Source organism: Lytechinus pictus, chromosome 18 (genome assembly GCF_037042905.1).
Source record: "Lytechinus pictus isolate F3 Inbred chromosome 18, Lp3.0, whole genome shotgun sequence".
Taxonomy (NCBI): Eukaryota; Metazoa; Echinodermata; class Echinoidea; order Temnopleuroida; family Toxopneustidae; genus Lytechinus; species Lytechinus pictus.
In genome coordinates this window covers 11,136,229-11,149,037 of record NC_087262.1, presented here as the reverse complement: position 1 = coordinate 11,149,037, position 12,809 = coordinate 11,136,229, and the positions used below count along the sequence as shown (strand labels likewise).

At 37.9% G+C, this 12,809-nt stretch overlaps 1 protein-coding gene across 10 annotated transcripts in view; it reads right to left on the bottom strand.

Annotated features, from left to right (window-relative positions):
- LOC129281775 (cGMP-dependent protein kinase 1-like) overlaps window positions 1-12,809 on the bottom strand; it is a 55,624-nt gene that overhangs the window by 18,484 nt on the left and 24,331 nt on the right. For all 10 annotated transcript variants that reach the window (XM_064113054.1, XM_064113056.1, XM_064113055.1 and 7 more), the window contains exons 3-7: window positions 12,645-12,758; window positions 8,294-8,399; window positions 6,696-6,837; window positions 5,795-5,889; window positions 4,358-4,426 (exon numbers count right to left, since the gene is read on the bottom strand). In XM_064113054.1, the coding sequence (XP_063969124.1) occupies window positions 4,358-4,426; window positions 5,795-5,889; window positions 6,696-6,837; window positions 8,294-8,399; window positions 12,645-12,758 (526 nt within the window). The remainder of the gene's footprint in view (window positions 1-4,357; window positions 4,427-5,794; window positions 5,890-6,695; window positions 6,838-8,293; window positions 8,400-12,644; window positions 12,759-12,809) is intronic.

Sequence of the window (12,809 nt, the reverse complement as noted above, 5' to 3'; positions counted from 1 at the left end):
TGAAATATACTTCCCCTATAAACTGCAATAAATCTGTTTTTGTGGGGGGGGGGGTTGGTCTTAGAGCATATAATTAGTGATTTTAACAAATTTTCAGGAAGTTTATCAGAGGTAAGGATTTCAGTATCATATTTATTTATATTTATATATTTATATTTTGATATTATTGTCGATACAAATCTTGTATATTTTTTCCTCGCTCTCTTCGCTCATTCCAATTATCAGGATGTTTGGGAAGACAAGAATTGAAACAGCGAGGTGCAAAAATAAATTCCTTTTCAGCAGTGAGATAAAGGTGACAACTGAAAATACCCAGTTCTCATGTTCTTTACTTCAACTGAAAAAGATCACTTCTCATGTAATTTAGTTGTTCATTGTTATTTTTTTTTTTTGGGGGGGGGTGGAATGAATATGTTCAATGATCTAGCTCGTTCCGCTCGCTCGCAAGAAACCACTTAATGTATTACCTCAGCAGCGGGAGAAAACAGAATAATTACTGTCAGTCCACACGTTGAAAATTTTGAAGCGACGCCCCTGAATAAATCCATGGATTATGGCTGGTAAAATACTAGTGACAAATTCGACAAGACTTAAATACAAAATCAGCAGCAATTCACTTCTTAACTGGTATGCTAATGTTAGTCGACATACAGAGTAGCTTCGTAATCTCAATCCTCTTTAAATGGCCAAGAGCATTTTGTGACGTATTTGCGCCTAACAATTATCGCTTGAATGATAGATGATGGTATTTAAAAACCACGGCAACTCCCAAATGTAATGTATTTTTAGTCGAAAGAGGGGAATAAACACGCAATTAAATTTCATATCTTTGTCACGGGAATTGAGCCGTATCAGAAAGGCGACCTAATAATGGCTCATCTGTCCACGATTGTTTTCAAAGTGGCACATTACAAAATGCATCCATTAGGCCTTTGATCTTTGATTATAGGCCTTAATTCTTGTCAATAATATGAAAAGGAAAGCCAAAAGAAAGGTTTCCCCCTCATGAGCACCTAATACATTGCATCAATTCAAAATTAGTTTGGGAGGGCGATGCCCTATAGGATGGCGCCGGCGCACAGTGGGCCAGAATGAGTTGAAAGTGCGCCAAAATTATATTCCGTATTAGATTTTTACTTTAACATGTTGATTATGGGTAATTTGGGGCGTAGAATCGACTGAACATAATTTAAAGCCGATATGACGTCACCTTGATACCAAATTTTGATTGGCTACTTAGAACCTAGCTGTGAAAAGACAAATTACGCTAAACAATGTGTAGTATATAAACTTTGTGTTATGTGCTACTTTAAGATTGACCAGAGTGAATGTTGGTTTATGCTTCTCACATTCCTAAAAAGTGTGTATGAGATGCCGAAAATAATTTCATGGCATCAAAAGGATAATTAATTAGATTTATATAAAAAAACCTTTAAAATCTGAAAATATCAACCGTGTTTATCGAGCTGTGTTGACTTGTGAAAAACACAGAGTATATAACACCACGAATGTATCACTATGAGGAGTGTTTTTGGCTGAAATTATTCTACAAGTAAGTTTTATCTCTGGGGGAGGTCTGGATATAGCCCTTATTTGCGTTAGCAACCTTTATTTTGTTTACATTATGCCCGGAATTCATGTCATTTTCATGGAATGGAAGGGGAATCGTCCTAGCCGTGCAAAAGCGTACGGCAATGTACACCCATACGGTGCGCTACGATGACTGTGCGGTATAAAAATGACCGTTTTTGAACAGGTTTTTGGGGTGTTGTGTCAAGTAAAATCGGCTCTAACATGAAAACGGACAAAAACGGGCAGCTAAATTCGGTATCGATTTAAAGCTTAGACATCGGGAAAAATGATGCTTATAGAATTTAGACGGAAATCCACGGAAATCTAAACGTTTCTAATGTAAATGCAAAAAACATGAATTTTTAGCCTATTTCGAGGAATTATCATCCTATTAGCCACCTGAAAGGTGTCTTTTATCTACTTTGAACCCTTTCACACTAAAAATGAATATATCAGGATTATGTGGGAGCCTTTTCAGATTCCTACATGAAAAACCTCCTGTGAAATGGCCTGTTTTTCAACTAGGTTGTCATATACGCGACATTTCGCAAAATGTCACATTTTACGATTTGAGGTAGGAAATTAACAACCTTTATGCAAATTCCAGAATGAAATATTTTGCTGAAGCATTCTTCAAAGTGTTGTCTTTCAGCTGGGCATGACAAAAATTCAAAATCTGAAATTGCCCAAAATGACTTTTGGCGCACTTTTGTTTCACCCCGGCCCACTGTGCGGCGGTGACGCATATCAGCTATCATGCATAGCCGTGTGTGTGCCAGTGTGAGTGGGAGAGTGTCTGCGATGCGTGAGGGTGGGTGTGTGTGTGCGCGCGCGTGCATAAGACATCTATATGGTGTAAGCTGACTAAACAAAATAATATCCTCCTCTTTTCAAATTGCCATAACTTTTTGATAAAACACGTTTGAGCAGAGTAATTTGGCATGCATGTTTCTTAACTAATCGACCAAATTTTCCACAGAAAATCTGATTGATTTTCATTTCGTATTGCATGTGTCAACAGGACTGTACTGGGCATGCTGCATAAACTTGAGCCGAAACTTGAGAAAAGTGGCATTTTCTCTCTTTAATATTAGCCCACTCGTGCTTATCATTATTGACTGATCAAGTACATGTTCAAATAAAAAACGGGTCAATGAATTAATTAACACTTTGCTAAATTATGTTGCTCCAAACCATTTAGTCAGAAAGTTGTTTTTTTGTTTTGTTTTGTACTGTTTTTTAGAAAAGGGAAATAACTTTGGCTGTGTGTTCAAATCAACGATAGCAGTATCCAAGGCATACTGCTCTTTCCTATCATTTCATTTAAAAGACTAGTGAGAATGGATTCTCGTGATGGGAATGAAATCGCCTGGATCAATCCGGGCCTTTGGGGCGAAACAATTACGCTAATGTTTACCGCGTCCATCTGCCCATTTCCCTACCTCATTTGATGCACAAATCAACATTTAAAAAAGGCTCGCGCTTAAAGACGGATTCGGACATTAAGACAAAGGCAACAGTCGTCATCTTAAAACTCTTGACGTACAAAGCAGCCGTCGACTAAATGGCGTCTAATGGGCTGAGATGCAGAAAGCAAAAACATCACACTGTTTTGATAAAAATTTCGATATATCTCGGATAGACTTCAATCCTGCATCGTTTGGTGTATCGCACGTAGATTCGAACGTGGGCGGATTCCAGCTCGAATATTTTAACTACGAATTCTGTCTCCTTAGTTATCAAGTAGTATTTCTTTTTACTTTCATGCTATATACCGTCGGCTTCCCGCAAGAGGGACTTAGTGGTAGTCATTACGATTATTTTCTTATTATGTCACGTTTCATTTGCTGTCACGCTTCATTTGCTGACATTTTGAGTTTCACTTGAAGTTTGGGCATGATTTTAGCATCGCCTAAATAGCCAGTCGTCGATATACTCTAAACGGTGACTTTAAATTGACTACAATCCTATTCCTAAAACACAAAAGGGCATACAATCACTCCTTGCTTTTAGGTGATGTTTACACCATGCACAATCATGGTTTGTACCTCAGAAAGTTGGTTGAAAGCGGACCTTTCCATGTATTTCTGATGCCATCATTATTCATCAAAGCAGGAATTAATTTTCTGTATGAACGCAGCCCAAATCGGATTAATTCCCTGCCGACTTGTCCTCCATTGGGAAATCTAGTAACTTTGAATTTCTTATTCACCCTGGATATTTATATCTTAAAGGTTTTTGGTGGATGACGTTAAATCTTCATTTAAACCCCTTATGAGAGCCGACGTGAATTTTCAAATTTTACTCAATGCTCCGTATCCATTTTCAATTAAGAATTACGATTTCAATTCTAAAAAAGATTCCTTTTCATAATGAAAATCTTCCATTTTAACTCATTCTTTTTTTCTTGTAAGTATACTCCAAAATACAATAGTTGCATAATACATACGGTGTACATTACTTCATTTTTTGTTTCTGCGTTTCGCAAACCAAAGAAATATTTTTCAACATATATGACATCGGAGAATCACGTAATTCAGCGAGGTACATTGCGCTTAAATCCTTGCCATTCATTGTGTATAGCTTCGGAAAGTGATTTTTATTTTGATAAAGAGAGCACATATTCTGCACGCCATGCAGCATAGTCCGATCTTTAAGTCCTAAGTGGGGATACAACTTTCACGACATATTTCAATTCCCTTTAACTAATATACTACCAGCAATCTACAAAATAATTGAAGGAAATGTGATAATTTGGAAGACATTTTGAATTTCATTGACTCACCTTCTGTCAACGGCTAAGCACTCACAGCCGCCCGTATTCGCCAAGACATTTGCCGTTCTGACGTCCTCGCTACACAAAATAGAAATAAAAATTATTTATTTACTTACTGCAGTAATTAAAAGTAGTATTCAAATATAAGACATCTAAAAGAATGCCAGTAGCTGGTTACTAACCAAGTATAACAAAAATATACACAATATTTGTGTAAAGTTGTGACAAATTTCTTTTTTAATACAAAAATAATTATTATGTGAAAGTACAGAAATTGTAAATAACCTTCACCTGAAAACATATTCGAAAGAAGATAAATGATAATAGAGATTCTTATCTTAGAAAATAGAACAATCTTGGTGTAAACATTGCTGTAGCCCTAAATACACACAAAAAGTCAGTTTCAGTTTATCAATACACATGTCCACGAGGCTACCCATTGCAATTTTATAAGGATATCAGGGCTCCGTCTTACAAAGAGTTGCGATCGATCCAATCAACTTCAACACTATGGAAATCCATCCATACCATAATTTTTTATCCAGGAAACTTGCACTCAGTAAACAAAGAGAATCACACTGGGTTTCCAAGGGAATGATGAATTTATGCATATACACCATTTCTAGAAAATATTTTGAACAAACACACATTTTAGATGTTGATGTTGCTGGCCGTCCATAGTTGTGATCGATCGGATCAATCGCAACTCTTTGTAAGACGGGGCCCATGTGGGTGTTTCGTAAAGCTGTTCGTAAAGTTAAGTGTAACTTTACGCACGACTGGAACATGTTCTTAGATGATAAGTCAGCTACATAGGACTCATGTAGCGGAAGAAAGGGTCACCAGTCGTACCTGAAGTAATTCGTATCTTAGGAACAGCTTTATGAATCATCTACCGGGTATAATATAATAATTTATGGACTATAACTCTCAGCTAGAACCGACGTTGTGGGCATATAAAGTGCCATTAACTTTTTTAAAACAATAATTCAATGTCAATTTGCCATATTTTCATAAAAGCTTTCAACACCCCCATTTAACCAACTGAAAGAGATAAAATAGGGTCAAGGTATTAAGACATGGGTTACACTGTAAAAAAAACAAGAGTGTCAGAACCAACAACAGTTGGTGTCCCAAGAAGACTACACACTGAGGTGTTAAACTTACACCCTAGAGTTTGAACATAAGACCAAAGAGAGTAAAGGTAAACACCAAAGGTGGTGTAATAACACCCGTGTGGGTTGAACTAATACTGTAAATTTAACACCAGAGTATTGATGTGATCGTCTTTATATGCACCAGTTAAGGGGCTTTCATAATTGCTCGTGCGATCGTTTGCAATCATTTGGTCACAATATATGTTGCACAGAATCGCAACGGTTGTAAGCAGTCGCACCACCAATTTTGAAAGGGGCTTAAGCACCACATTTAAGGCTGTGTACATACCCAAGGAGAGCTTTCTCGCCGAAGAAATCGCCTTTCTTGAGTGTTCTAACCAATTGCGGATCCTTTTGACCTTGGACGGATTGGGTTATCCGGACCTACAAACAAATAGATATCCGAGATCCGTCATAAAAGGGAACCACCAGTTGGCGGTTATTTCCCAAAATATTGGCATTGGTACTTTCAAATCAGAATTTATGTATACCAAGAAATGATCAATTAATGATATACAAATGTAATTCATCGGCTGTGTAATGTTGAATGGTCTTCTTTGTCATCACCACCACCATCATCATCTTCATCATCATCGTCGTCATCCTCATCCTCGTCGTCCTTATCGTTCCCCACACAAGCCTCATCCCCATCGGTACGTCAGTACGTCAACTTTATACATAGGTCTACTATAGTACATTATTCACTTTATCAGGCATATAGATTTGTCCGCCTTCTTGAATGTTGAATGTTTATAATCATGATCATTATCATCACCACCTCCACCACCATCATCAGCATCATCATCATAGTCATCATCATCGTAATCACCATCATCATGACCAACACCACCACAATCATCATCATCACTACCACCACCTCAACAACCATCATCGTCATCATCATCATCTTCATCACCACCACCACCACCATCATCATCATCATCATCACCACCACTACAACCATCATCATCATCATCTTCATCACCACCACCACACCACACCACCATCATCATCGTTGTCACCATCATCATTATCATCACCAACACCATCATCACTACCACCAACATCATCATCATCACCACCACCATCACCACCACTAAAATCATCATCATCATTGCCACCGTCAATGCCCCCATCCCCCTCCTCGCTCTCCCACCACCACATCGGTACCCCAGTCACCATCAACTTACCTCCCCTTTGCTAATGATGTAGAAAGTATCACCCCTGGAACCCTCCACTATGATATATTCATTTTCATGGAAGTAGTCTATCTCCAAACTGTTCGCTAACTTGAAGAGATTATCGGAAGACAAATCTTTGAGCAAAGGCACACTAGGGAAGAAAAAAATGGATAAGAGTCAACATTAATATAATTATATCAAGAGGCAACATGATGAAAGACAAACTATTTAAACCATATCAATACTTACAATGTCTAGTCATACACTATCGGGCAGGACTGTAATTTCCCGAATGCATTTGCACTGGGCTGATGAAAGCCTGGGTAACAATAATTGCACTTTGCATCCTCTGAAAGAAAGCTATGTACATTTCGACGACTGCTTTAGTTATAATAAGTAAATTGAAATTAACAAAACAATAGTTGTATCAAGCCGAACAAAAATGACTAGTGCGATGGAACTGTCCTCCAATGAGCACAATCACACAAAATGGTCTTCCTTAGGCCCATGTGATATATGATAGTATCGATATTTACATACACAATTTTCGAAATTAATAGTCCGATTATGTTTGAAGGTTTGCATGGTGGCATCGATACCATCGTGGAAGTGGTCTACGGTACATCAGGGCCCCGTCTTACAAAGAATTACGATTGATCCGATCAATCTCAAATATATGGAAATCCATCAATGTCATAATTTTTTTCTTCATGAAATTTGCTCATTGTCCTTTGAAAACAAAGAGAAGCATACTTAATTGTCAAGAAACCAGTGAATGAATGAATGAATGAATATACCATATTTCTAGAAAATATTTTGAACAAACATTAATTTTAGATTTTGACGTTACTGGCTTTACATAGTTGCGATTGTAAGACGGGCCCCTGGTTTAGAGTCCTGAAAAGGACTAAGAGAAAGTGGATAGAGGTTGAAGTGAAAGGGAGAGGCGAGAAAGTTAAAGTTAGAAAGTACAGTATCTTTAGGAAATGAGTGTAGTCTTCGGAAATGAGTGTAGTAAGCGAGTTAAAAGGACTGTAAGCCAGAAAGAGTAGATAAGCTTGGGGAGTAGACATGATGAGAGGATCGGTAGAAGGATATTTTAAGATGGAAAGATGAGAGTGGTATGAGTAGATTGAAGAAGGCTGGCTTGAGTTGGAGAGATGAAAGAAAGCTGGCTTGAGTTGGCGAGTGGAGTTGTAGAGCAGGAGCAGATGAGAAGACCCGATGTTTCAGATGGAGCGTTGTGGCCCAGTGGATTAGTCTTCTGACTTTGAAACAGAGGGTCGTGGGTTCGAATCCCAGCCATGGCGCAATTTCCTTCAGCAAGAAATTAATCCGCACTGTGCTGCACTCAACCCAGGTGAGGTGAATGGGTACCCGGCAGGATTAATTCCTTGAATGCATGAGCGCTGAAAGGCAGCTCGAGCTAAAGCCGGGGTAATGATAATAACATCGCGCCTCGGAATAGAATATTTCTAGATTGATGGCGATATAAAATGCCTATTATTATTATTTTTATTAGGTTGACCGTCCATCTCCTTTTTAATCAAGTGAAATCATCAAGAGTTCCCAGGTATAGGAAACCAATTCTTTGTCATCCGACCTACCTCTTAAGGAAGTTGAAATACTCTTCGTGTCGCTGCATACCAGTTTTCATCATAATCAGTTGGAACACGGTTCGATCGATCGCCCATACCTGTGCATCGGTGATGGCTGAAAAATAAGGAATAAAAAAATAACGTGTCATCAATTTGTCGTTATTTATGTTTGGACAGAACATTGCGAACTGAATCTCACAAAGACCATCGCATGTTCTCTTAACATGCTTAGTGTATAATGAGAAAAGGAACAATATATGTCTTGTATATCACATACACGCCTATTACGGTTTCGTCAAAATCTCCAGCTGACATTTTAAAGTTCACAACATAATATAACTCGCTAGTAAGTGCTTAAAGGGATGGTCCAGGCTGAAAGTATGTATAGCTTAATAAATAGAGTAGAATTCACTGACCAAAATGCCGAAAATTTCATCAAAATCGGATAACAAATAAAAAAGTTTTCGAATTTTAAAGTTTAGCAATATTTTGTGAAAACAGTCGTCATGAATATTCATTAGGTGGGCTGATGATGTCACATCTCAACTTGTTCTTTTGTATTTTATTATATAAAATTAAGTTTATTCAAATTTTTCCTCCAAGAACTAGAAAAATTGGATTGACAACTGATTTAGTGCATTAGATATTTATTGCTGCAACTTATTTCATTATAAGGGAGACATATTATTCACACAAGTATGAAATAATGAAAAAATTATGATTTTATGTAATAACATAAGAAGACGGAAAGTGGAGATGTGACATCATTAGCCCACCTAATGAATATTCATGACGACTGTTTTCACAAAATATTGCTAAATTTTAAACTTTAATAACTTTATTATTTGTTATCCGATTTTGATGAAATTTTCGGCATTTTGCTCAGTGAATTCTACTCTATGTATTAAGATATAAATATTTTCAGCCCGGACCATCCCTTTAACAGCATAACCCCCTTTCGGATCATTATTCATGCAATTCCTAATTCTAAAAATCTTGCTGGGCAAATAGAATTTTGTTTTTCAGGGACAGGATTGGGGTAAAGGGCAACGGAATGTGATTGTTATCTAGATGCTCATACCTCAGTCTCATTTGCTCTACGGCGCGCCGTACGGCGAGTCGAAAACACCCGTTGTATTCATTTTTATTCAAACCACCTATATGTAGCTGGTACAAAAAATGTTAAAACGGCTGCTTTCAACTCGCCGTACGTCCGCCGTAGAGCACATGTGACTGAGGTATTACTGATTGGATAGATAACTTGCGGGCATTACAGTATTATTGGTGACAGGGGTAATTCCAGTAAGTATCTATCTCTGTCTCTCTGGTCACGTGACAAATCTAGCTACAATGTACAGGCGACAATGAGGGAAAACCGCGCGAAATGAGATGGCGCGAAAATTAGATGAGTGATTTCCTTGGGAATATCAGTAAACAAGGTGACCCAAAATTAGAATTTCTCAGGATCGTCAGAGAAGAAAAAATGGAAAGAAATATTTTTTTGAGATTGTTGACGCGGAGAACCCGGTTTAGGGGGAATATCACATAACATTCAAGATGGTTGATTTGGGAATTGTTCGTTATGGAAAATGCTTATTGAACGGGGACATATAGGATTCCCAAAGGAAACCATACTGATGCACATGTATTTCTCACCAAAGAAAGAAGTATAATTTCAAAAGATAACCCAAAACTTTATATTTATTTCAGGTTGTATCAACATATTAAATCGATGGGAGAAAAATGTCAACACAATGTGGAGGTTATGCAGCAACGCTTATATACAGTAAATACCAATCGTGAAGAAATTTAAAGCCTTTCTTCAATGAGGCCAACATTTCAAAGTGTAGTATAGTGGCAATAAACGCCGTGTTTCGTTGTTCTTTTCTTTTTTCTTCTTTCCATTTTTCATATTGCACTTCTTTTCTATTTATTGCATGAGCCTAATTCCAGCCAGGCATAAAATGAACCATTAAAATGGAACCTAAGGAGACTAAAATCTAGGCCAGGCTTGGGAAAGGAATAGAATTGAGTGTCGTGTCTTCCATATCCATTTTGTTCGTATTAACGAGATGGATTAACTTTTTTTTAAGGAGAACAAAATATTTCATAAGGAATGAGATATGAAATAGAAGCTTGTGTATGATATTACTAGACCGATCTAGCTAATCGACTTTTTTTTTATTTATAGTACATAGGCTTATTTGTGACGCAAGTTACAAAAGCAAACTGCGATTATAACGATGCATAATCTGTGCAAACCTTGCGTGTGACTTGAGGGTAACTATTTTTGCTATCTGCAGATCGCCCGCAAGTCACCCTCAATGACAGTATCTGGCAAGCATCTCACACGCAGTTGCCCGTCTGATTTGCACGCAGAAAAGTTTTGAACATGCTCAAAACTTTGTTGCGGGTGAGTTGCGGCAATCACCCGCAACTCACCAGCAAAGCTTGCAAGGAACGATGTGACAGGGCCTTGAGCGCTTACATCTACTCTGCTTTTATTTCTATCCAATAAATCTGTCAAAATATTGCATTATGTTATCAAACGAAAGTTTATTGATCATTTCGATTTGTAAGCTACAACGTCACGTGTTGTCATCCTGGTGCCTGCATTGGCTTTTAAACTCAATACAAGGTGCATGTTCTCTTCACGGCAGCTTCGTTGTTTACGACGCCTTTCAGAGTCGGACTCCGTTCATATGCGCATGTTTCCATCATATTTCCCAGTCATTTGTCATTTTCAGTCTCTCGTTCAGGGTATACTACTAATAAAAAAATCAATTAAGCTGTTTTACTATTCATTACCTGTGCTAGCACTTACTTCATTCTTTCAACTCGCTCCGAGAGGTTATTTCAAGTGTTTCGCTAATCTTGAATCTCATCTTAATTTTTTTTTTCTTTTCTCGTCTCAACCGATCTCGGCTCTGCTCGAGCAGAATCTTATCGATTTTCTGCTCCCGTCGCTCCAAGCAATTTGCATCACTGGATGCGTTGCCATGGAAACCCCTCCCCCGATGTTGGGAGGAAAGTGCGGTGGCAAACGAGATGAAGAATGAACAGCGTGCAGCTTTTAAAGTAAAAGAAGGATTAAATCACCGCTTGACGATGGCTATACACTCATCAAATAAAACAGATTGACAGGAATAATAGAGAAAATAACGTACTTTCTCACTTCAATTATCTCAAATCAAGCTGAAGATTTGTCAAACAAGAAACATGAGAAAAGTGGACATCGGATTTTTTTTTTCTCTCTTCCTTTTGAGGGTTTTTGAGTTGTGAAACCACGGATGCAATCAGGATAAAAATGTTCAGGAAGCATTAACAAAGCGGATTGGCAAACACGACGACATACGGGGATTATTGGACTTATACATACTTTTGATCGCATCAGTTTAAAGATCGTTATCACTTCCGATTACTTTTTTGTATACCTGTTCATTACAGATGATGTTTATTGTGGACAATATTGCTTTTACGCAAAAAAGATCACTGAAAGAGCCGCTATCTCAAGAGTTTTCAAAATTCGTCGATAAAATCAGCTATTTCTTTATTGAGAATTTTTTTTTCGTTTATTCATTTAAAACCATCCAATTGCAAATAGGACATCGATCAAAATCTCTTTTCTGTGAGGTTCCATGCGCTTTATTGCATACCCGACCGTTCTAATGCAATTTCGAACTAAACTTTGAACTGCACGATCTCCACTCCCTGAGGAGAAATCATCTATGGATTTCTTCCTTACGAGGACCTACAGAAGGACCCTATATGGATTTTCACTCGGTCAACAAGCAGTTGGTCTACTTCTCTCAGATCTGCAGATAGTACCCCATGGGCACCACACATTGGTCCGTATTCTCTAGTCGGGTTTAATTTATACTCTGGTCTAAAGGTGTTGTTTAGCTATGGATAGCCAATTGTGACAGGTATCGCTATCCAAGTACAAGTTTAATTTGCCAGCTAATTTAGTTCAAATTACACTCAATAATTCATACCTGACTGGGAACAATTATTGAAATAATTCTTTTTATCATTAAAATATGAGAAAAGAGCCATATAACGATAGGAAAACTGTAACCTAAAAGCAATTTTTGAAATATTTTGGCTTCCCATAAGTTAAACTGGACATCAGAATCCGGGCCATTTGGACATTAGACGAAATGGGAAAAGCCTAACTGGAAATTAAACATAATTGCAAATGGGCTAAATGATGGTTAGTAGACGAACTGGTTGTTAACATCTAGGATTAGACCATGTGGGAAGAGACCAAGAGAAATTAAACGAAGTGGACGTAGACCAATCGGAAGTTAACCTTAGAGTCGTGTATGTTTGGGGGTGGGACTTGTGTAGCATGCCTTACCTGTGACTGTGGCAGTTCTTGTGCAGTTATAGAGGATGGCCAGCTCACCGAAGACCTTTCCTGGACCCATGGTGGCGAGGATACGATCCCCCTGACTGACCTGGAGGGTACCCACTGAAAGAAAAGATAAACAAAAATAACTTTATTGACGATGATGACGATGAT